Source organism: Sinohyriopsis cumingii, chromosome 2, assembly GCF_028554795.1.
Source record: "Sinohyriopsis cumingii isolate HCF-2022 chromosome 2, ASM2855479v2, whole genome shotgun sequence".
NCBI classification, from domain to species: Eukaryota; Metazoa; Mollusca; class Bivalvia; order Unionida; family Unionidae; genus Sinohyriopsis; species Sinohyriopsis cumingii.
The window spans coordinates 22,942,919-22,966,300 of NC_142962.1; the positions used below are offsets into that span (position 1 = coordinate 22,942,919).

Below are 23,382 nucleotides of genomic sequence, written 5' to 3' on the forward strand. Positions count from 1 at the left end.
ACAAAGCAAGCCGATCTCAGAAGCCGACTTTGCTTACTTTTTTGTAAAGGATATCAATACAAATGTTATTGCAAAGCAAGCTGTCATCAGAAGCTGACTATGGATTCTGTGAAGTGAGCCGATTTTTTATTTTATTTTTGAATATACAGAGATGGCTGAGATATGGAAGTAAACTTGGGTTCATTTTCAGCTGTATTCATGGGAATATTGAAAATAAATTGCAACAATGGAACAAATTCTAAAGTGACACAATATGGTGTTTTGTGCACAGATGTCTATGACCCAGCAATATTTGGAGAAAATAAAGTCATGTGGTGAATTCATGAATGAGGAAGAGAAGCAAACGATTTCGCAAACAAGAGGGAAATAATCAACCGATATATTGAAGACAACTGCCATTCATGCATGGCACGGTGTTAGGTGCAAAATAGCCAAGATTAATTTATATCCAGGTCTACTGTATGACAGTATCTTGCAAATAAAAATCATTATTTGAAAACTCATTCACTTTAGTGCAAGTGACAATCTTTTCGCCGGCACGGGTTACAAAAGTATCATTACTATTTACCCACAGACATCAGTGCTCCTTTGTATTGTATTATTACTACAAATGCCAATCACATAGAAGCCCTGGTGGTAAATAAACACAGCTGGCAGCCAGCAGTAAACTTCTTCTTTGAACTTACCGACAGGACATCAAACACAAAGGTTATTTTTATTACAAAGCAAGTCGACGTCAGAAGCAGACTTTGGACTCAGAAGCTGAATTTTTTTTTAAAGGATGTCAATACAAAGGTTATTTTATTGCAGAGCAAGCTGACCTCAGAAGCCGACTATGGATTCTTTTAAGTGTGCCGATATTTTTTTATAGCTTTGAATATACAAAGATGGTCAAGATATGAAAGCTAAATTTGGTTCCTTTTCACCACTATTCACAAAAATTTTGAAAATAAAGTGAAACAATTGAACAGTTTTTAAAGTTACACAATATAGTGCTTCATGCGCGAACATCGATGACAAAGCATCATTCAGAAGATTTGGAGAAAACGAAATCACATGATGAATTCATGAAGGCCAGAAGAGAAACAGGTCATTTCGCTGAAAATATGATCATTAACATGGATGAAACTCTAGTGTACTTTGATCGCATTCCTGGATGGACTGATGATAAGATGGGCATCAAAAGTGTGAGAATTAGCAAGACTTGGTGCAAATTTGAAAAAATCTGAATTTTGTCCTAGCAGTTTCCACTTCAGGTGGTATGTTGCCTCTAACAATTTTTAACGGTAAAGAGAAAGCTAAAAAAAAATATTCATGTACCAAAAGAATAGATCGTACGTTTGCAGGAGAAGGGTTGTGTTGATGAGATGCTGCTGCAGTGGATTAAAGAGTTTTATCTCAAGTACGCAGTTTTATATTTTTTTTAAATAAAATTTCAGCTGGAGTGCATTTTCCGACATGTAATTTTCGAATGATTTAAAAGGTGTCCCACAGCTTACAACTCGAAAAAAACAATGTGTCCCAGAACATATAGTGCACAAAAAAATTACTTTTAAAATTAATGTATGGTGTCCCAACAAATACGGTGTCCCAACATATACGGTAAATCTCCAACCACACCCTACTAGTGCTTACATAGAGGACCATTAAACATCAGGTCAGTGTATAATATACCATTCAAACAAAATTTATTTTATAGCAACTTATTTGAGCAAAGAACCAAGCCACAGTATGTTAATGAGAGGTGCCACATTTATACAGATTAATTGGTTAAGGTTGGGTATTTATTGAAGTGTAAATTTTACCTAATTATTCACAAATTAAATAAAGTCTATACTGAATCACTGATTAAGTAAATTAAGTCTGAACTGACCTCATTTTCTTTCTGACAAATTAGGTAATACACTTCAATAAATACCCAACCATGACCAATTAATTCTGTAACAAAAATACTGATACTGACCTTTACCCATCATGAGATTTAAAGAAAAGAGAGGAATACAATTTAGTTCTTTTCAAAAAATGAATTGTGCATTTTAATTGAATTTTAGTCACAAAATCTTTGTATAATTTATCTTTAGGTTTCTAAAAATAATGCATATCTGCCACCAAGTGTAGATAGATGTTGGTACTATTTCAAAAATTGATAGTTCTTTTCAGCAACTTCTTTCCAACATTGATAAAACTGACTAATGCAAGCCAGTTGGGCCAGACCTGTTCTCAATCCCAAAGACATGCAGAACCATTAGTTTATTGCTCACAAATTCACAGAACCCTATGGTGTTCAACTTATTCCTTATTTTCAGATCGATAGAGGGGCGGGTACCAGCTTAGACACAATGATAATATTTGATGTCAAAGCAGATAATAAGGAACACATAGCAACCAAAGGTTTCAAATTGCGATATCTTTTTGAAGGTATGACACTCTTTTCTCATCTTTCTTATTTAGTCATCTTTGCATAAGTATTCAAAGCCTTTATTCACTTTTCATTCATTCACTCATTTTATCTCTGTACAAATTGCACTAAAATCTCAGGTGAAGAAATTTGTTTATTTCTTTTTTCCCTATTTTAATATATTGATACAAAAGCGAAACATAAAATTTTAATTTTGTTGCATCTGCTAAGTATGGACATGATATCAGTATCACTGTTAAGATGCTAGTGTAGTCATTGTTGGCTCACATGGCATAAGGCCATGTGACCTAAAAACATGGATCTATATCCATCATTCAACTTGCATCATCTATCATCAGTAAACACTTGCTTGTTAACACTCCAGAAGCAAAATTTATGAATGCATTTTGTTTAAACATTTTATGGAAACCTATGTCATCAAGATCTTTTATCAATTTTATAATGAGCAAGATCGGCACATATTATTGAGGTGATCTTGAGTTTGATTGGCTGAGATTATTACAACTTTTTTAATTAATATTTGATGCATTTATTTATGACATCAAGGTCTTAGATAACTCCAGTGATGGAGAACATCAACACATTTGAATGAGGTGATTTTGCATAGGATTAAACTCTGCATATAAGCTTATATCACCAAAATCTTGAGGCTAGTTTGATGAGAAGCAACATCCCACTTATTAATGAGGTGATTGTGCATCTGATTCACTGAGCTTCTTATGACTCTAGAAGCCACATTTCTGGTCCAATTTTGATCAAACTTTATATGTAGACTTAATTTTTCAAGGGCTTGCATGAGTTTAATTACGAGTGACATAAGGCCTCATAATGAGACTTTTTGCATCTGATTTGTTGAGCATGTTACCACTCATAAGCTTATATCAGTTGGAGCATGGACAAGTTTGATTACGAGATAGATCAATGCATAATAATGAAATTTTCTTGCTGATATTGCTAGCACTCTAGAGGACATATTTCTAATCAAATTTTGATCAGATTTGCCAAATACAAATTCAGTTGTCATCAAGCTTTCAGATAAATTTGATGATGATTGATATCCATGCATATTCATGAGGAGTTCTTGTATCTTATTGGCTGAGCTTTTTATCAACTGTGAGGCTGAAGTTTTAAGCAGAATTTAATCAAACCTTGTATGTTGGCTAATATTATCAAGTTCTTGGATAAAGTCAATAAAGAGCAACATCCATGCATATTAATAAGGTGATCTTGCATGTAATAGCCGTACCCATTACCACTCTTAAAGGCCATTTTTTCCAATCGAAATTTGTTCAGACCTTGTATGTAAGCTTATATTATCAATATTTCAGACTAAGCTGATTATAAGTGAGATCTGTTCATACTAATGAGGTGTTCATTTGTTAGAGTTGTTTACCATTCTAAAGAATGCATTTAAGATCTATAAGTATATGCTATCAGAATCTCAGATAAGTTTATTAGGGACATCTATCTATATTAAATTGAGAGTCATGTTGCATTTTACTTGTTACGTGTAGTATGTAAGAGACATGTCTTATATAATCTCCATATCAGAATGGAAAATATTTTATATTTCTGTGAAATAAATCGATTGAAGTGCCATATAATCATTTTCACTGTTGGTTGCCTTTAGAAACTACACATGACTCCACAGTCAGTTTGTGTTTACAATAACTACATGTACCACACTTAAACTTTGTTGTTGTTATGGGCTTAACACCATTTTTCAGCACATGATAGGCTAGGCTATATGGCAGCCAGTATAACTGGTGGAGGAAGAACAGGAGAAAACCCTGGGAAGAGCCACTGACTCCTGGGAAGTTACAAGAAAGCTTTCTCACCTGCCTGAATATCCAATGCTGATGATAAAATATAAACTAGTGCTTTCAATTTTTGACCTAGATAAGGCATGATTTATCTGTTTTTAAGTGTTAGGTCCAGTGATCAGACCATTAATTCTTTAAATTTCTTATTATAAAAATTAGAATTTGAGGTAGTACATCAAAACTCACATCATAGATACCTTAATTGTATTTTTATGATGTATTGTCAGGTATTGCAGCTGACAGAGTACAGAAGTGGCTTCCTCTAGAAAACAGTGTTCAAGTAGAAGTCTTCCTTTCACATGGAAAACCAGATCTGAGGATACTTAATCGAAAAAGCCGCACCTTTAAAAATTGGTCCTTTAGGAAAGATAAAACCTATATCTCATGAATCAGACAGCTGGGATATGCTATGGTCTACAACCAGTAGTATTGCCACTATTACAGCGTATCAGGAAAGCAACAAGGGTTGATATGGGAGATAACTGAAAGAATAGCTAGCAGGATGGAACAGTGTTACTATCTCTTGCTTTCATATGTACCAGTAGAATAACTACCATTTCTACTGCTGTGACTTGCAGTATTATGTGTTTTCATTGGTTTAAAAAACAAAAGACTGCAAACCACAAGGAGCTTTTGGGGAGAGCTACCACATTTATGTATCATCCAATGAGATATTATAATGAAAGTATATAGCCTATAATCAAACACAGTATCCACAATTTGTGTAACGACAATGTTTATTTGACTAGCTGATTTTTAAAGAAAGGGTTTAGAGCTATTTTTTTATTATGTTCAAGTTTTTGATTAGCTGATAGTGTTTTACTTTTTTGTATTATGTTCAAGTTTTTGTTTTAGCTGATAGTGTTTTACTTATGGGCATATCTATGAAATGAAAGCCATTATGTCTATTTTGAAAGATATTATGGTCTTGGTTTATTAGTTTTTGATGATATTTCCAATTCATGTATTTTTACTGTTCATATTTCTGCAGCTAAACACTTGATATATGCAGTCTTGTTTTTTTCTGGTGCAGTTTCAAATGGGTGTATTAAGTGCTAATTATCATCTATCAGATAGATGGTTTTATAATTGAATAACCTGCTGCATACTCTGGCATATTTTTTATTAAAGATCTTACTTGTTTTATCTTGACTGGCCTAAGGCCAATTGAACTTACTGATATGACCCTGCATCCATGGTGTATTATTTATTATCTTTTGTCTGGATGTCATCCTTCTGTCCATCAGCACTTGCTTGTGGACACTCTAGAGATTTCACTTCTGATCAGAATTTTATCAGACTTGGTATGTGGGTTTATATCATCAAGATAAATTTGGTTATGAGCAGCATCCTTATATAGGGTGTGTTGATCTAGCATCTGATTGGTTGAGTGTGTGAAAACTCTTCAGGCCATATTTCTGATCTGATTCTGATCAGGCCTGGATGGTAAGCTTGTATTGTCAAGATCTCCGATGAGTGTGACAGCAATACATATTATTGAGGTGGTCTTGCATTTTATTGGCTGAGATTTTGCAGAATGTCAGGTGATTCATTTCTAGTAATTTCATATTACAAAGCCATGTATACACATTGTTCATTCATTGTATTCTATAACATACGGTAATAAAAATGCTGTATGTGGAGAAAGGTATCCTGTTTAACCAAAGACCAGTCATCATGTTCAGAAGCTCTTTTACTTTTGACCAATTTAACAAAAACTCCAATGTTAATTACAAAGAAACAACACAATGTTCCTTTTAGAACTTTTCAAATAACGAGTAATCGTGCATTCCTGTTTAAATTATATTAATTTCATCTTAAAGCAGGCTGCATAAACCCTCTACACTTTACTCCTTTGTTTTTACTCCAACTAAATCTCAAGAGGTTTCATTGATACACATTATCTTGTTTGGATATCTCGTTATATCAATCCAGAATTTCCAATCCCTGTATGTCAAAGATTTGCTTTAGTGCATGCAATTACTCAGCAGTTTTGTTTTAGAAAGCAAGGGAAGTAATCTTGATAAGGTATATTTAGAACCACCTGTGAAGGATTATGCAGTGTTTATTGCCTTGCAGAAAAATTTAAAACACATTTTTTTTATAAATTGTTCAAGATGCAAAACATGTGAATTGAAAAAAGTTATAAAAAGTAACAAAATAATACACATTAAAGATTAGATTAAATGATTTGTAACTTAAACTGAAGATAAACATAGAATTGCTATATAAAAAGTATCACTGTAAGGTTATAATTGATATAATAACTTAGGTCCCCATCTGGAATAGAGCACACACACACACACCAAACAGCTAATAGAAAAACAACATATCATATCAGGAGTGGGTACACAATCATAAAAGCCTTTGAATATTTCGCAAAGTTTTTTGGGGGGGAACATACTGGAGACAGTTAGCTAACCATAGCTGAAGGTCAAAGGTGTGCCCAAAACTAAATAGCCAAACAAATGTCACTCACTATTTTCTGCCAGAGGTGTAGAATGCTTTGGCTAATCTGCTGGACTCCTTCATATAGGACTATCCAGTTTGATTTTCAGTAGAGGCTAACTCACCTGGAACCAGTCCTCTGGGGCTGGGAGTGAACATTGGGATAATGCTGGTTGAAAAAATGGCTTTGCTTTTTGTGCCAAGAAAGTGATCCTGTATGTATAGTAAAGGAAAGAAGATAAATAACACAAACTATGTCCTTCAAGTTTCTTTTCTACATTAAAATTTATGCATTTGCTTTAACAATGGGATATGTCAGATTCCCAGGTGAGTGATATTGAACCCACTTGGCCCCATTAGTTGTCTTACATATGCTCAAGTTTGTTTGTTGCATCAGCAGTTTGAAAGGAAACTTTCTTTTTAAGACGTTTTTTGTCAATATTTATAAATACAAAATTGTTTCAAACTGATTTTTATTTTTTCATCAACTATCAATTTCAAATGATATAGCTATTCCATGAATGTATTTCATAAGGTCTGTATATAAGGTGTTGATTATATATATATATATATATATATATATATATATATATATATATATATATATATATGCATGCTTTTATTCCTTAAGTATGGCCTCTGAAGACTTTTGGATGGGCCATCCATTTAGAACGTACACAAAAATCTGGCAAAGCTTGACCCCTCCCCTCTCTCTGTACATATGCATACTTTTTTACACACACACACACACACCTGCATACGTACACTTGATGCACACACACCCCATTCTGTAGAACGGCCTATATTTAATCCACGCAGAAACAATCAAGGATTAATAATATTAATGTGCATAATAAAACATAGTCCACCGACATTGAATGTCTAGCTGCATCAAAGAAACAAGCTGCTTAACTTTGAAAAATTTGTCTAGTGTCTGCCAAAATTCAAATGCTGACTGAACCCAGTCAAATAGGTTACATATTAGACAAATTATTATTAAGGTTTCACACACACACCCGTTTTCTATGTGTATGTACCTTATGAGTAACCCGCCTATACGCAAGTGTATGCATTTGTGTCCACAAAAAAAACATGCATACTTACTAAATGGACAGCCCCTTACAGGGGAGTGTCTCAGCATATGACAAATGTACATACTTACACAATATAAAAATAATGAAGATACTATTTTTTTATTTCTAGGAATACCTCACCCCACCCCACTGGCACTCCATGACCGACAGTGAATACAATAGAAAATTGCCCAGTTATGTGCTAGATTTCTGTATTTGTACTTCAGACAAACTCTGGAGGCCATATTTCTGATCAGATCTATGTACAGATAAAGATGGTATCATGTATAGTTTCAACAGGTTTTACAACTCTGTGGTCTTAAAATAAGTACCAAAATGAGCAAAAACAAAACAAGTTTTGTAATATTCAAAACATAATTTATTTCCCTAAAATACAAAGTGAAAAAAGTAAAAAATAACTTACAGTATGGTGAATGAAATCCTAAACAGTTCTAAATGTTCTGTGAATTCCAAAAGAACCGAGTCATCTGAACAAGTTCCAAAGGTATTATGAATGATGTTCAGTAATGTACTAGCAGTACAGAAGAATCACTTTAATCCCAAAATGTCGAAATGTATTCACATTAAATACATAACAGCTATAAATTCAAATATCTGTGAATTCACAGTAATTCCATAACAGCTATTAAATATCCAAATAGTATCTAAATGAATTCACAGTAATTCTGTAGCATCTATTAAATATCCAAAAAGTTTCTGTAGTTAGAGCACTGTAACTCCAATGAATGATTCAATAAATGAATCCTCTCAGTATAACTGAATAGCTTCAAAGCCTGGTTTGTACTACTTAGAATACCTAATTCTGCTAAATCTCTTATATAGATTACTAAAATTTAATAGATAGCATTGCATATCTATAATCTCAACTGTAAACAGATCAGCTGTTTTAACACCAACTAATCAAAAATTAGGTCAGCCTGACATTTCAGAACTCTTGTCCTGAAATCAGATCACATGATGTTTACTTAAAGTATAGTATATCTCAACCTTGGAAATTTATGAATGAATTTATGCACTATACATGAATGACTCCTCTTCAAAGTGTAGACTTAAGATCAATTAGAAAATTAGTATTTAAACTGTTATTACTTATAAAATCCCTCTCTCTCAGCTGAAAGCCAGAGGAGGAACTCGTGATACTGATTATTGAGAATCATACATTTGGCTTTAGAGTCCATCCCCATGCAAAAATTATAAAAACCATTGATAAAAATATATTATCAAATACAAGATGTGTGATTTCAACAGAACAATTTTTTTAAATTAGCAAAATAATATACTTGAAGGATTAAAATAATAATTTGTCATTTATATTAAGGGACAGTATAAGAAAGAAATGTTGTTAGAGAAAACATACATTTGCAGGCTAGCATAAATTATGTGCATGGTTATAATTTTTTTGATTATAATTTGTTTACCTGATTATAGTTATTTGTATGATTTTTTTTTAGTTTGCTCCAATAAGAACATATTTCTTGTAAAAACCATGTCTAAGTTTATAAATTCATTTGCAGAGAATTATTTCAAGAAACTAAATATTTGGAAGAATGTTTTATATGCTTGGTGAATTAGAATCTGGTAGTTGCTAGTATTCTCATAGTAAAGTGCCTCAAACATTTATATATTTTCACATGACTTGTGCATTATGTTATGGTATTATATATATATATATATTCATTGCCATTACTCAACTAATTTGGTATTATACTTTTGTATTCCTAGCTTTTAGTAACAAAATATTTACCAGTTATGCTTTTTTTTGCCTGAAACACTTCCAGATTTAATTACCAGTAGTAAAGATACCAGTGGCAAAAAAACTTACATCAACCAGTAAATTATAATTTAGTGTAGTCATTTGACTGTTGACCATAAATCAAAGCGTCATCATTAACTTTTAAAGATCTTGAAAGACTTTGATTATGGGCAAGGGACTAGGCATATTATATATTGTGTTTGGAAAGAATTTTTATCAGACTGCAGTAAAATAATTAAAATTGACATGATGAAAAGTTTGGAAGATAATTTACTTTGCTTGTGTACTTTCAATACTTTAAGCTTTAGTTAAATGGTGAAATGTTAAGCTATGTAAGCCATGATATCAGGCTCACTTGGACATCTTGTAATTCTTTTGCCCAATATTATTGCTGTATTTATTTTAAAATCAACACATAACATTATTTGTATCAGAATGCAAATCCCAGAGCTCAGATTTGTGTAACTGATTTTTTTCTTCATAAATTTATCCAGCTGAATGACCATATTGTTTGATGTCTTTAACATTTATGTGAGATAGGCATGTCAAGTCTTGCTACAGTTGATATTAACCTATTTTGTTAACCAAAGTAAATTTCTTATATATTCTAAAAGGACCATCAGATAAATATTCACCGGCACACAAATTTACACACACAGTTAGTGCATGCTTACAGTAATATTGTAACAATGCAGAGTTCCCCAGAGTAAGATTTTAATAATTTTCCTTGTGATAATCTCTCTTTGTTCTTGCACTGTTTTTGTTATAGTGTTGGAAGTGATTTAATTGTTATACATTTAGTGAATATGTTCTTTCTTGCTTTTGTTGTAATGTTTATATCCATTTAAATTATTTTAGTTATTATTGCAATTTGTTTCTTTATTTCTGGCATAAATTATTTATAAACACTGATGGTTGTATTTTGTTAATAGAAAATCTGCTAATGTGAAAGCAATTATGGCATTTAGATTGTAGTGGATCCTGTCTTAATAGATGCTAATGTGAAAGCAATTACAGCATTTAGATTGTAGTGTATCCTGTCCTAATAGATGCTAATGTGAAAGCAATTATGGCATTTAGATTGTAGTGGATCCTGCCTTAATAGATGCTAATGCCTAACCCCAAGAGAAACCAAATTATATGGTCTCTGAAGATATGTGGTTATTTAATGCAGGTGAGACCAGTTGCAGAGATACCCTGTCTTTGTACTAATTTTTATGCCACAAGATGAGAGCATCTGTTGTTTGGGTTGACTGTTTATATGGGTTTGGGTGTGTATGTTGACGGCTTTTTTCCAGCACGTGTTGCTCAGTAACCCATTACCCAGTTCAATTCATACTTGAGTGCAGTATTATTACACATTTCCCTTCTATCGGTATGGCTCATTCCATGTGTTCTGGGTCAGGCCATGGGGCCAAACATTTAAATGAAGACTCACTAAAGTTCAAATGTTTGGTAAAAGTTTTTTTCATCACTTTTATTTCCATAATTCCATAATCCCATTATCAGTTCTCTTCATTTCAGAAAGTAACATCATTTGCTGACCTTATGGATTTATCTGGTCATACCTCATGGTCATATTCCTGGCAGGGAGCCACAGGTTCAGATTGTATTACATCTTTTGGATAAAGTTTTGGTTCCTTCTCCTATATTTTAATTAACTTTTGCTCCAGTTTACTACAGATTTTGACCTCTCCGGTGGCCTAGTGGTTAGAGCATCTGCCTTGTATGCAGGAGGTTGTGGGTTCAAACCCTGGCCGAGTCATACCAAAGACTTATAAAAATGGTACTAACAGCTGCCTTGCTAGGTCCTCAGCATTAAGAGGTTAGTATTAAGATTGGTCGGCCTGGTGACAGGATAATGTGACTGGGTGGGACATGATGCTACATGTTTGCGGCATGATACCCCAGTGCTAGACATCACTATAAACTGCCACACTGCAGACATTATAGTGATTTGACTGAAAAAGTGTTAAGCTACAGTAAATATTCAGATCACACACACACACACACACACACACACACACAAGATTTTGAATATTATATGATTCCACATTCATCTTTCTCCCATGACATTGTTGTCCCCTTGGGATTATACAATCTGGCCCCTGGATGAGGCTTTAAGGTCAATAATAACATTGGGGAGACATTTTAGTGAATGTTTTTGTTTTCATTTTTTTCTCCATAACTTCTTGCTTTATCCACCTCACACATTTTTGGAACATAATATCATCACATAATATCCTTCTTCCAGCACCACTTCAATCTTTGGGTGGTTTTGGTTTTTTTGTGTGTGTTAAGTAACACAAGTAGATTATTTAGCTATGAAGTAATTGGAATAACATACTTGCCTATGAATGCATTGCAGTAGCAAACCTGGGCTGATCATCAAATGGTAGAATTCAAACCCACCTTTTAGTTTCAAGTGCCCACAGTCCCAGTCACCATCAGCTGCCTCTCACAATATGTAGGAGGGAGCATCAAGTCTTCTGCATCTATGGGCTCACATCAGAGACATATTTTGATTACAGTTTTTAGCTCGGCTGGTCAAAGAACAGAAGAGGGGTAAAGGACTTGTATCCCATATCTTCATTCATTAGAAATTGTATACAATTTCTTCCTGAAGTCTTGTTGGTCCTTAATGAAAATGGTGCTGCTTGAACAGCCAATATGAGCGCCATATTGACATTTTGAAAATCATATTATTGCTTCTGCTCTTGGTAATATTGATATGAGGTTCTCACATTTTGAACACACATGAATCTCACAAAATAAATACTTGTAACCTCAACTGTATGAAGCCAAGTGGGAAACATGAGCCAAAGCAGCTTGCTATTGATGATTACTTCCAAGTACCTCTGACTTCTTGACATCTGCATGAAACTAGTTTTTGTAACATGTTCGTAGATTATTCTTTCAACCATTGTTGTACATCATGGAGATGTACACTTTTGAGTTTGGCTTTGACACATTACAATTTCTGTTCTACCAACCCTACCAAGACCTTCTCAGTAAGGTAATCAGTTTTTTTTCCATAAGTTGGACCAGTTTTCAGTAAGACGTAACAAAGTATCATGTACTGTTGTTGTAAAGCTGGAAAACATGTATTTAAAAGTCCAAAAATGTGATTCAAGACAGATGCAATGACAGTAAACATTGTGTCAAATTAAAAGTTTGTAAACCTGATTCTTACTAAATTCCCTCCAGTACAGTTTCACAAACTGCAATTCCAAACCCTACAAAGCTCAATGTCTTCTTGATATCTCTCAAAGTGACATAATCCTTAAAAGAAAGATTCATGTGTGCCATGGTGACTTCATTCATTTTGCATGCCATGTGACATTCTCAAATCAACACATAATGTCCACTAAATATAAGTGTTGCTCTTCCTGACTTTTTCCTCAAGATTCAGAATATTCCTTATATAATTCTGTCCTATTAAAACATTTTAAGAGGTTTATTGCTCTTTCATCCTAACATATTGCTTGTTGGACACATTTATTTTGTGAAAAAAATAACAGCTTGATCATGCAGACATTTCACATCACAAAATACATCCAGTTTAAAGCATCTGAGGTACTCCAATAAAGTTAGACTGGTTCCCTGACTAATTCAACTAAATCTACTACAAAACCCAGATCTGAATCAAACATGGACAAGCCAGCATCTTATTCCATAACTTGTGCTATTACTCCATAAGTCCATATGTTACGGGTAATTTCCATAGGACTTGCGCAAAATCGTAAGGGTTGGCAGGTCTGCAATTTTGTAATTCCTCTATAGCCAGCAGCATGTGCAGGACTGTAGTAAATGCTAGTTAAAAGTGTAGACATGCTGCTTAATGCATCAACTACCACATGTACTGGTCTTTAAATCAATACTTTTTGACCAAAATTTCAGGTCTCTGTCTTATTCTCCAAATCGACTTGTACATGGATTTTGTCATTCAGATTGCTTTATCATATGTCATGTACTTTTAAATATGTAAAAAAACATTTCTCTAAAAGAACAATAATGAATGTGTTAAAATAATTATAATTTTTGGGGGAAGAGATGGTGTACAAAAATATGTGGACCCAACATTGAGAAGGATTTTAAAATATTTACATGATTGTTACGACTCTGGTGATAAACTAACAGAAAATTACAAAACAAACAAGTTTTGTAAAACTTAACAATTCATTTGTCAATGTTATGAATGAAAATGTGAGAGGAACTTACCATATTATGAAGTGAATCCAAATAATTCTAAAATAGTTATGTAAATTCCAAAAGAATAAAAAGTTCTGTATAAACTTCAGAACCGAAAATGTACTGGTCTGGCAAGAATCATGACCTCATCAAATTATGATTGTCCATAACTCGTTTGAATAATTCATAATAGTTCCAGAATAATACTATTTTCAAAAAAATTATCACTTTTTTTTCTACTGAACAGTCCAAACAAATGATTTTCCTCTCAAATAATACCTAAGTACAACATAAAACACGTCTGCAGACTTGATGCTACAACAGGAACACAAGAAATAAGAATGACTCCAAAATTAGGAATGAATTTTGATTGCTCAGTTCTCTTCTTATATACACCATCTATTATGACTATATTTCTCAACACACACCCCACGTGACGGATCGTACTACTCAATAAATATTGTGAAATGCCTATACATGAGACGTAGACTATCAAATGGAAAAGTACCAAATTATTCTAGAACCAGCCAAATCCCACCAGCCAATTGGAAAAAGGTAGAATCTTGTAAACATATTTACTAATAATTCTATTACTAACTGTCAAGGCATAAACATCTATTTATAGATCCTATGTAATTTTAACACCCTTAATATTCGTTCAACAGACCATAGATAGGCAAAATGTAACTAAAGCTATTCACTAAAATTTACAGCTAGGAATAAAAATTACAAAACTTAGAATCATGTACCAGGGGTTACAGAAAAATATAGATGTACATAACATTGGTTGTCAGTATTAAATTCACATATAAAAGATATTTGTACTAAAGTAGCATGCACTAATAATATACATTGTTTAAATTTTATTACATATATGTGCATTAGATTAGACAAGTTAGAAACTGAGCAACCAGCAAAGATAGGTATTCCATCGAATTTTCCTTCTTGCACCTTGTGATAAAAACAAAACATGCGAGATGTGAGAGAAGGAGCGGTCAGAATGATTTTAATCTGTATTGTTTAGTTACCTGACGATTGTGATCTTAATCATATACAACGGCAATACAATAATCCATTATCAATTTTAATACCACTGAGTAAATACATTTTAATTACGATATATATTATCCGAAGAACAATATGCAATGTCTTTCACATGTTAATAAAATATGCTACAGCTTAGTCAGGTAATTCCAGTTAACACCTCTTTGTGAGCAAGATTTTGCAGACCAGATCAAATTATTGAGACTACCAGTAGGAATATGTGGCTCCCAAAATGTATTCTGAATATGGTAATGTGTAATGCCCTGAAATGCCAGGTGCTTACTCTTTTAAGTTTCTCACCCACTGACATGTTTTGTCCTCACCAACAGAACTGTCAGAGCAATTTAAATTAACTACTAGCATGGGCAAAGATCAAAAACAAATGCCACCGAACTACAGGAAGTGTACATGTACTTACTGATAAAGATAATCTTATTGGTTTGGAATGGAGAGGTCGTTGTCATTACACACAAAATAGCACATCATGTTAAATGGTCCTTCTTGGGATTTAACCTAAATGGATAATTTTGGGGATGACATCTTATCAAGGTGGCAAAGGAAACCCATCTTTGATATCATTACACATATCAGCTAGTCAGGATGTCATAGAAGCTTTACCTTTAGTGCTGGATATGAGATTTCTTGCACAGAATAATTGAACTTTAACAACTAATCTGTCATGCACTTTTTTCACAGCAGCAACAGCAAACAGACAAAGAAAAGTAAATTTATAATGATTCATTTGATGATTTCGGTAATTTAATACCTTTTGAAATGATAAGACGAAAAAGTGGGTGTGACAGTTTTATGAAATACTTTTCATTCATATCCAAAATCTTGGAAGATATAATCAAAAACTATTTGATTCACAACATGTTTGATAAGCAGGAGGGTAAAATAACTTTCAAAAACAAAATTCACTTCAGTTTGTTTACAATGATTTTTTTTTTTAAAGGTAAAAGGCTGTTAAGCAAGAAATGTGGATACAATTATTAAATAAAAATATAAGTAGTGAGGAGTGGTCTAAGATTTATGGCTGGCCAAACTTTGTACTAAGGATACAAATTGATCTCTTTTTAATTTTAAATTAATTCATAGAATATTTGTCAGTAAAAACTTTTTACAATAATTAACATATTAGATGACGACAATGCACTTACTGTAAGAGTGAGAACAAAAGCATTCAGCATCTATTCTACGATTTAAATATTACTTTAAAAGACTGGTATCTTTTTACTAAACTTTTTGCATCTTGTCCAAACATTTATAAATTTGTCCAAAAAAAGAAATATATTTAGGAAGTGAACAATTGGACATATGGGATAATCTATTACTTATTGTGGCTAAATATAATATTTACACCTTAAGATTCACATGTAAAATCCCTCCATTTATGCTTTTAAACAAATAACTGAAGTACATAGGAATACTGAAAAATACACTGCTAAGTTAAACAAACTTGAAGACCAATTTCTTCAAAATGTGCCTCAATCGTGAACATGTAACTTGTACAATGCCATAAACAGTAACCAATATTGTAATATTGTGAAATCTATTTAACCTATGCACTGTAAACTTATATTGGCCTATCTAATTTGTGTCAAAAGATAGTGCATGCTATATGCATGGATGGATGTGTGTGTCTTTTCTATTCTTGTGCAATATATTTGTTGTCCCTAGATTATTTGATAACCAGAAATGTTTAATTGCATGTTGACCTTTGGATGGTGTTCCCTGACCCAGCTATTGTATGGTGACTTTTGGATGGTGTTCCCCGACCCAATGGTCGACCTATTTTGGGGATAATAAAAAAGTACCAGAACTGTGGTGATAATTAACACAAATGATTGCAGTATGACCCAAGAAAAGCTGAGCTGCTTTTCCTCTGAGTAAGCAGAGAAATTCAAAAGTCCACCTGATATTTAATTCTTGTTGGTAATTTACAGTTCTAATTGTTTGGAGCTGATATTAATAAATAATGAATGCTAGATTAGAAACTGATAAAGTGACTTAAATTATTAACACTCCTGAAAACAAAAAGATAAAGATAGCCCTGTTAATCATTCAATCAGTTTAGTTGTACCTGTCAGTCAATTTATTTAGGTAAAAGTGAGTTTTACCTTGCTTGTGTTATATTTTTAGGGCATGCTTTTGGACACGATCAAGTAAAACATAGAGCAATTATGGTTAAGTCCATCTCTGAATTCCCAGTGCCTATCAGTAAGAAGCAAATGATGCAATTTTGGGGTATGGCTGGGTATTATCATAAAGTTTGCTGTAATATTTCCATAATTTCGGAAATCCTGAAAAATTTTCATTGGTCCAACAAATGTGAGGAGGCTTTTGATAAAGGTCATACTTAAAGAGTGAACCAGTTCTTTCAAGATTTTAGTCAATCATTTAAAATGTATGTTGATGGACTTTCACATATACAGAAGTACTATACTGCCTAATTTATATATATATCGTGTATCATTCATAAGACGTAATCCCACGCAATTTTAAGTATATGTATTTTAACTAAAATGTAAATGAAAGCTTTATTGTATGTATCTTTTTGTTTTTGTTAATAAGGGAAGGTGTTATATATATCTAAATTGTGTATTAATTTTATCACTATAGATTGTAAGGATAATATTTAAACACATCACATAGCTTCAAGATATTAAGTTACTTTTAAATGGACTAACCATGTTTGACCTTGGAAGGTGTTGAAGAAATCTTGTTGATAAATTTGATGGGATTTTAGTGCAAGTCCTGGGCTTCCCCCTTTGGAAAAAAAAAAGGTGATCTAATCACAGATTGTTTAGCTTCTAAATGGCCTTAGAATGATCTGGAAACGAGTATTCGACAATCATCCTGGTTCTAAAATTGCATCCAAGTTCTTTTATATAATGGATGTTTACCTGAGAATTCGTTGTTGCTATCTTAAACATCATTCTTAGTAGAATCAGCTATAGTTATTTTTTAAGCCAAGAGGATTTAATTGTTTATTGAAATTATTCATTGGAATTACAAGGTGTTCATAAGCTTCATGACTAAGTAACTAATTTGGAATTACAGTGAATTCATTTAAAGATATTTTGGATTATATCATTGTGATTCACCAAGACTGTTAGGACATCAAACTATTCCAGACTATTTGCACTATCTGGACTTGTGACATAACCTTTAGGACTATTTAGAATTTTGTTCACTATACTGTACGTTATTTTTCATTTTTCGTTTTGTATTCAGGAGAAACAAATCATTTGCTAAATTTTAAAACAACAATAACATCAACAAAATAACACAACAACAAGTTGGTTTTAACTCTTTTCTGTTACTTATTTTAAGACCATAGAGTCCTAACGTAATCTTGAACGTTTCTATCTCGCAACACCTGCGCTTCCATATAAAATGCTAGTTCGGATACATCTTTGAATTAGGACAGAAATTATATGTGTATGGTTTCGTCTAATACCTTTTGTGATAGTTATCCATTACCATTTTGCATCGTTTAATCAGTTATACGTTTTTGAGTGGCTTCATTGATAATTTTACTGATCCAGGTTGGCATTGTTGCTGTTGACTGAAGTGCAACTGCTTTTGGAGGTGCTCTAGTGATTAATCTTCGAAGTTGATCTCAAATCGATTGGTTCACAAAATTTTCAACCGATCAGCAGAAACGTTTCGATGCTATCAACGATACCCATTGCAACTTGTTTAGCGATTGGTGCAACACACAAGGACGAGACCACGAGCAAATTTGGTGAGCCTGTCAACAATACCCGAATATAATCACCAAGACCAGTTCCGTAATGTGTCATGGAGTCGGGTTTTCACACGTTATCAACACGCACTGGTCAAACAAGTCCTCGTAAGATTGTTATTATATTTGATCAGATTGATCTCCAATCTACAATTTTAACATCAGTATTTCACGGCGAAGGTCAAGTATGGGCCCGTTTTAATCCACAAAGGTGAAATGAATATTCGTGAACCTGGGATTGTTGCGTGAAAGATACACGGGCGCATCAGGTCACCGTGGGCCTAGTCGGGGCATACCCAAACACTACTCAGAATTCAGCGCTTGCGTTGTCGATGTTGAAACGTCATTACTATCATTGATATAGTACTAATATTAGTACCCTTACTCTTACCTCGTGGAACCAAGTTGAGGCTACGACATCGTAGCTATCATTGATAGTGCTACAGGTCAAAGTCGTAGTGGTAATTCGGACAATGTCGGGCACGATATTGTAACTTTGGTACCATCAGGTCCTGAGCGCAGAACTCGTTTATCCTCTGAAATTATATTAATATATTCAGGCAATACGAGAACCGTTCGCAACGATGTCTCATCAATTTCAACTGCGTACATTGCAGACATTACTGGATTAAGGCCTTCACCAGGGGCCCTAAGCACTGAAAATAATATGGTCCTCCCCCCCCCCCCGCAAAATGTGAAAAAATAAATTAAAAAAACAATATATTAAACGTTAAAAGGTGGGGAAATACCGGTCTTGTCATTATTCCAAATCGAAATACTTGTACATGCAGATCGAAATTGTCATATATATAATTCGTTCAATTTTAACAACAAATAATTTTAATTTTTTATGGTGCCCCTGTTGAGCTTGTGCCATAAGCACGTGCTTAGTGTGCTTAATAGGTAATCCGGCACTGATGGCAAATGTTCGATCGAGATGGCACACAGTTTGGCAATGGTTGAAGTTTTCTTCAAAGAATCGTTACCTTCGTGATCCAGAAATAATTCTCCCAACTTTGAACAACGTCTTAAAATGTCCATATAGGATTAACAACATTTCAACATTTCTTCTTGAAATCTAAAGGCTCTGATGTGTATCAAGCGTAGAAAGCTTCTCGTTGTTCTGTTCGGGTTTGAAATACCGAACTTAAGACAATGCGGGAGCGCGACGTTTTCATTGACTACAGCATCGAAAAAATGCGGAAAAATAGCCTTCGGCCACTGCTGTTATTCCAAACGTTTTATGTCTCCGCTTAATGGCATATCAATATAACTCATTTAATCTTTAAATTGTACGTTTCCCACATTCTTGTTAATGATTTTGGCTCCGTTCATGGCTACTGTTGAAAATTCAGTTCTTTTTTATAAATAATATTCGAAAAGAAATTCTTCATCGTATCCTGAGAAATGTCGAGACATGTTTTTAGCGTATCGATGACATTACCCGTAACGATGAGCCATCTCTTTGATCCAAGTGTCATTTGTACTATTACAAAAATATTTTTAAGTATCCACTGTAGGCGCACAACCAAAACGTCGTCTTCATTTTAGTCTGTATTATTGTACATGAATTTGTCAGCAGTGATAAATATATTTTCGTATAGATTTTTTCAGGACAGAAGGCAGGATTTGTGATCCCTATGAAAAATTCTCAAGCGGGCCCCTGTGAATTACAATTGTAATGGCGGTGGGTCCCCTGACCGTTGTGGGACGTCAGAATTTGTCCTACCATGTCCGTGGCACACACACACATTACATATATATATATATATATATATATATATATATATATATATATATATATAAGCTATTTGACGGGTACGCTGTCTTGTGTTTGGTAGATAGAGAACACTCCCTGCCTAAATTATGATACACGCGCCAGTCTGTTTCCATCTAGTCCTAGACTCTGTATTGAGGTACGTTGTCCCATTGTGTCATCTCTTCTCAAGACAACACGACAAGATGAGGATAGAATTCATTATTTCAGACTACAAAGTCCATACCTCTAAATTAAAATTAGAAATGGAGCCATCGACTATCTTCTCCGGCAAGCGATTTAGTCCAGCCTTCCTGGTATATGTCAAGGCATTGTGGATCATTTACCGAGGTCACAGATATTGCTATATGAACGATAGGCATATGTGTGGACACGAAGGGCGGCTTTAGCGTGTCTTAGTCTACGGACCAGAAGCGACAAGAAGATTACACTGGCGAACAATGAAGCGGTACCATCTAGGTTAAACCTCTTTAGCTAACGCACCCCAGCAGACCTTTACATGGCCACCCAAAACTCTTCGAAAAGAGAGATATTAGTCTATGTGCCAATATCTTTATGTTTATATGTTTGTGCGTGTTTGTCTTAATCTCTGTTTAAATCCAACTAGAATTGTAAAACCCCTTTTGTGTGATAATAGTGTGATTGTATGCTTGTGTGTACATAATTGTAAACACTCCTACCATTGTGTGGGTGTGTGTGTTATCATTTCTCTTCTTTCACATCGTACTCATTCAGTTAGTCCAAAATTCCTCTTACCATTCCCATTTTATTTTAGATATATTTACATTATGTTGAGGTGTGGCGTCAGAGACAATTGCCTATCGAATGGTTGGAATTCGCCTCCACCACAGGCGCAACTACAGAGCCATGCAAACTTAAACTACTTCATATCGAGTCATACCTGTCGCAGTAACCTGGCGAAAACGACTACCACGTTAACATGTCCTCTCTGCTTGATGAATATGGCTTCCTGGTCGTTATTCTCTAAGTAAATATGTTGATAATTGTGTCGTTGTTGATAATTGTGTCCTTTCATTTTTCTACAAACATGACGTGACTTTCATTTAATAGTTTCTATTTTGTTTTATATATAAAACAACATTGTAAAGGTGTTTATTGTTGATATATGAGCATTGGGCCTCTGATACCATGGACATGTAGGTTGCGAGATTTGGGTAGTCATGTGACTAGCAATGCAACTAGCGAGTACAAGGCCAAATTTCATCAACCATATAGTTTTATCTCATCTGTCAGCGACTTATAGACATAACGAATATTATCCTCGAAAGTTTTGAGACCCCCCTACAAAAAAATACAAACAAAAAACAAAAAAAAAAAACAACCAAACAAAACAACAACAGACATCATCAGATCGATTTCATGTAGGTATGGCTCGATATAAAGTCCATTACGTTCGCTAGCCCGCTAATAAGAGGTCTGCCTCTGCCGCCACAGCATGGTGGTGGCGAATTTCAACTTTTCGATACACAATTGACTCTAACCCCATAACCCAATTCAAATGTCAAAATATTTTAAATGGGGTGGGAAGAGTAAGAGGAAACTCTAACATTTCGTTTTATGCTTTTTGTGGGGTTTTGGTCACAACATATAGATCTTAAATAGTAGATAACCAGGTTATGGATAGTAAATAAATAAGTATTGGATGGTATTTGTGGGGTGTTTGATAGTAGACAGTGGTGTAGTGCTAAATAAAGAAGTAAGAGAACGCAATACAAAAGTGAAGGAGCGCATGTTACTCAGATGCAGGGGAACAATGGCGAGCGCAAAAAAAAAAAAAATTTGGGAACACACCCAAAAAGATAATGGAACTCTGTTCCCACAGCACTACACATCTGATAGTAGATAACTAAGTATGGATCACAATACACGGCGTGTTGGATAGTAAACTTGGGCTATTTACATATTTGGGGATCTTGGATAGAGAATCACTCGGTGCTGGATAGTACGTCACTAAGAGTTAGGTGGTAGATCACTGTTTCACATAAAATTTTCTGTGTAATCCTATACACCCATACACATTATTCAACATGGAGGATTAATGTCAAATTCCACTTTAAGCCCTGGCCGCCTCCGCTCACTCACCATAAGGTAAGGCTACGGCGTAACGTTAATTAATTTAGTCCCCAGATTGACCCATATTACTATTAGCAGACTATTTATTGTAACATCAGTGCTAAAAGAACTGGAACTTGAGAGTATGTATAAAGAAGAGACAAGTATAGATTTACCTCGCTTTACCGCATTACCACCAACTAGCTGAGATAACTTCCCAGTCATACCTAAAAGCTACTTTATTTAGGACTCAATTACGTTGTAAGAAATACCTGCAGTTCAGTTCCAGTGATAACAACCTGCTGTGATCCTGATCGGTCAGCCAACACCGGAAACTACCTACAAAATATCGCAGCTAAACAAAAATAAAGAAGAAAATTACATCCTCAATAACACTTAAATGCAGTGGCGTCACTAGGGTTGGTGTCACCCAGTGCAGTCACTCATGGTGTCACCCCCATTGACCTCTTCCGGCACAAAAATTCAACATTTTTATAGACAGTCATTTTGGAGTCACCCCCTTTGATGGTGTCCCCAGGTGCTGTCTGCACCCCCCTAGTGACGCCACTGCTTGAATGGTCATCCCTAAGCTGATCGCGATGATGACAAATGGATTGATTTAATATGCCCTTTATTTATCTCTGTATCAATAATCTCTTTCATTATGTTACGACGAAAGTCTTCTGTTAAACTCAAATAATAGATGCGCTATAAATTTATGTTCTCACTAATTTCCGTACGCGGTATGGCCAACGTTGCCTTGGTTGCTCTTCCTTGCAACGGCAGCCGTCAATGGCGACGCAAGGGCCGGGGGAGGCAAATGCCTCCTGGCGCCAGGATTTTATATTTGACAGCTAAAATATTTAACTTTAAACTTAATGTAACAGGGACAATTCTTAACAAAACTTGTTTTTATCTCTGCTCCTTGTATCAAAGCAGATGTGCGACTAAGAGAATTTCCCCGGGCGTCTCGGTAGAGGCGACAGTAATGAATGTTGCCTCCGGCCAC

The 23,382-nt window shown here is 34.3% G+C and overlaps 1 protein-coding gene and 1 long non-coding RNA gene across 4 annotated transcripts in view; one reads left to right on the forward strand and one right to left on the reverse strand.

The window, feature by feature from the left end:
* LOC149804462 (extended synaptotagmin-1-like) overlaps positions 1–10,447 on the forward strand; it is a 201,036-nt gene extending 190,589 nt beyond the window's left edge. For all 3 annotated transcript variants that reach the window (XM_089940669.1, XM_089940671.1, XM_089940670.1), the window contains 2 exons: positions 2,307–2,418; positions 4,470–10,447. In XM_089940669.1, the coding sequence (XP_089796795.1) occupies positions 2,307–2,418; positions 4,470–4,630 (273 nt within the window). In that variant the 3' untranslated portion in view covers positions 4,631–10,447. The remainder of the gene's footprint in view (positions 1–2,306; positions 2,419–4,469) is intronic.
* The window catches only part of LOC149804463 (uncharacterized), a 48,216-nt gene extending 25,313 nt beyond the window's left edge, over positions 1–22,903 (reverse strand). Inside the window, exons 1-2 of the long non-coding RNA XR_016415757.1 lie at positions 22,646–22,903; positions 18,915–19,059 (exon numbers count right to left, since the gene is read on the reverse strand). This is a non-coding gene — a long non-coding RNA (uncharacterized LOC149804463). The remainder of the gene's footprint in view (positions 1–18,914; positions 19,060–22,645) is intronic.
* Positions 22,904–23,382: the final 479 nt, after the last annotated feature.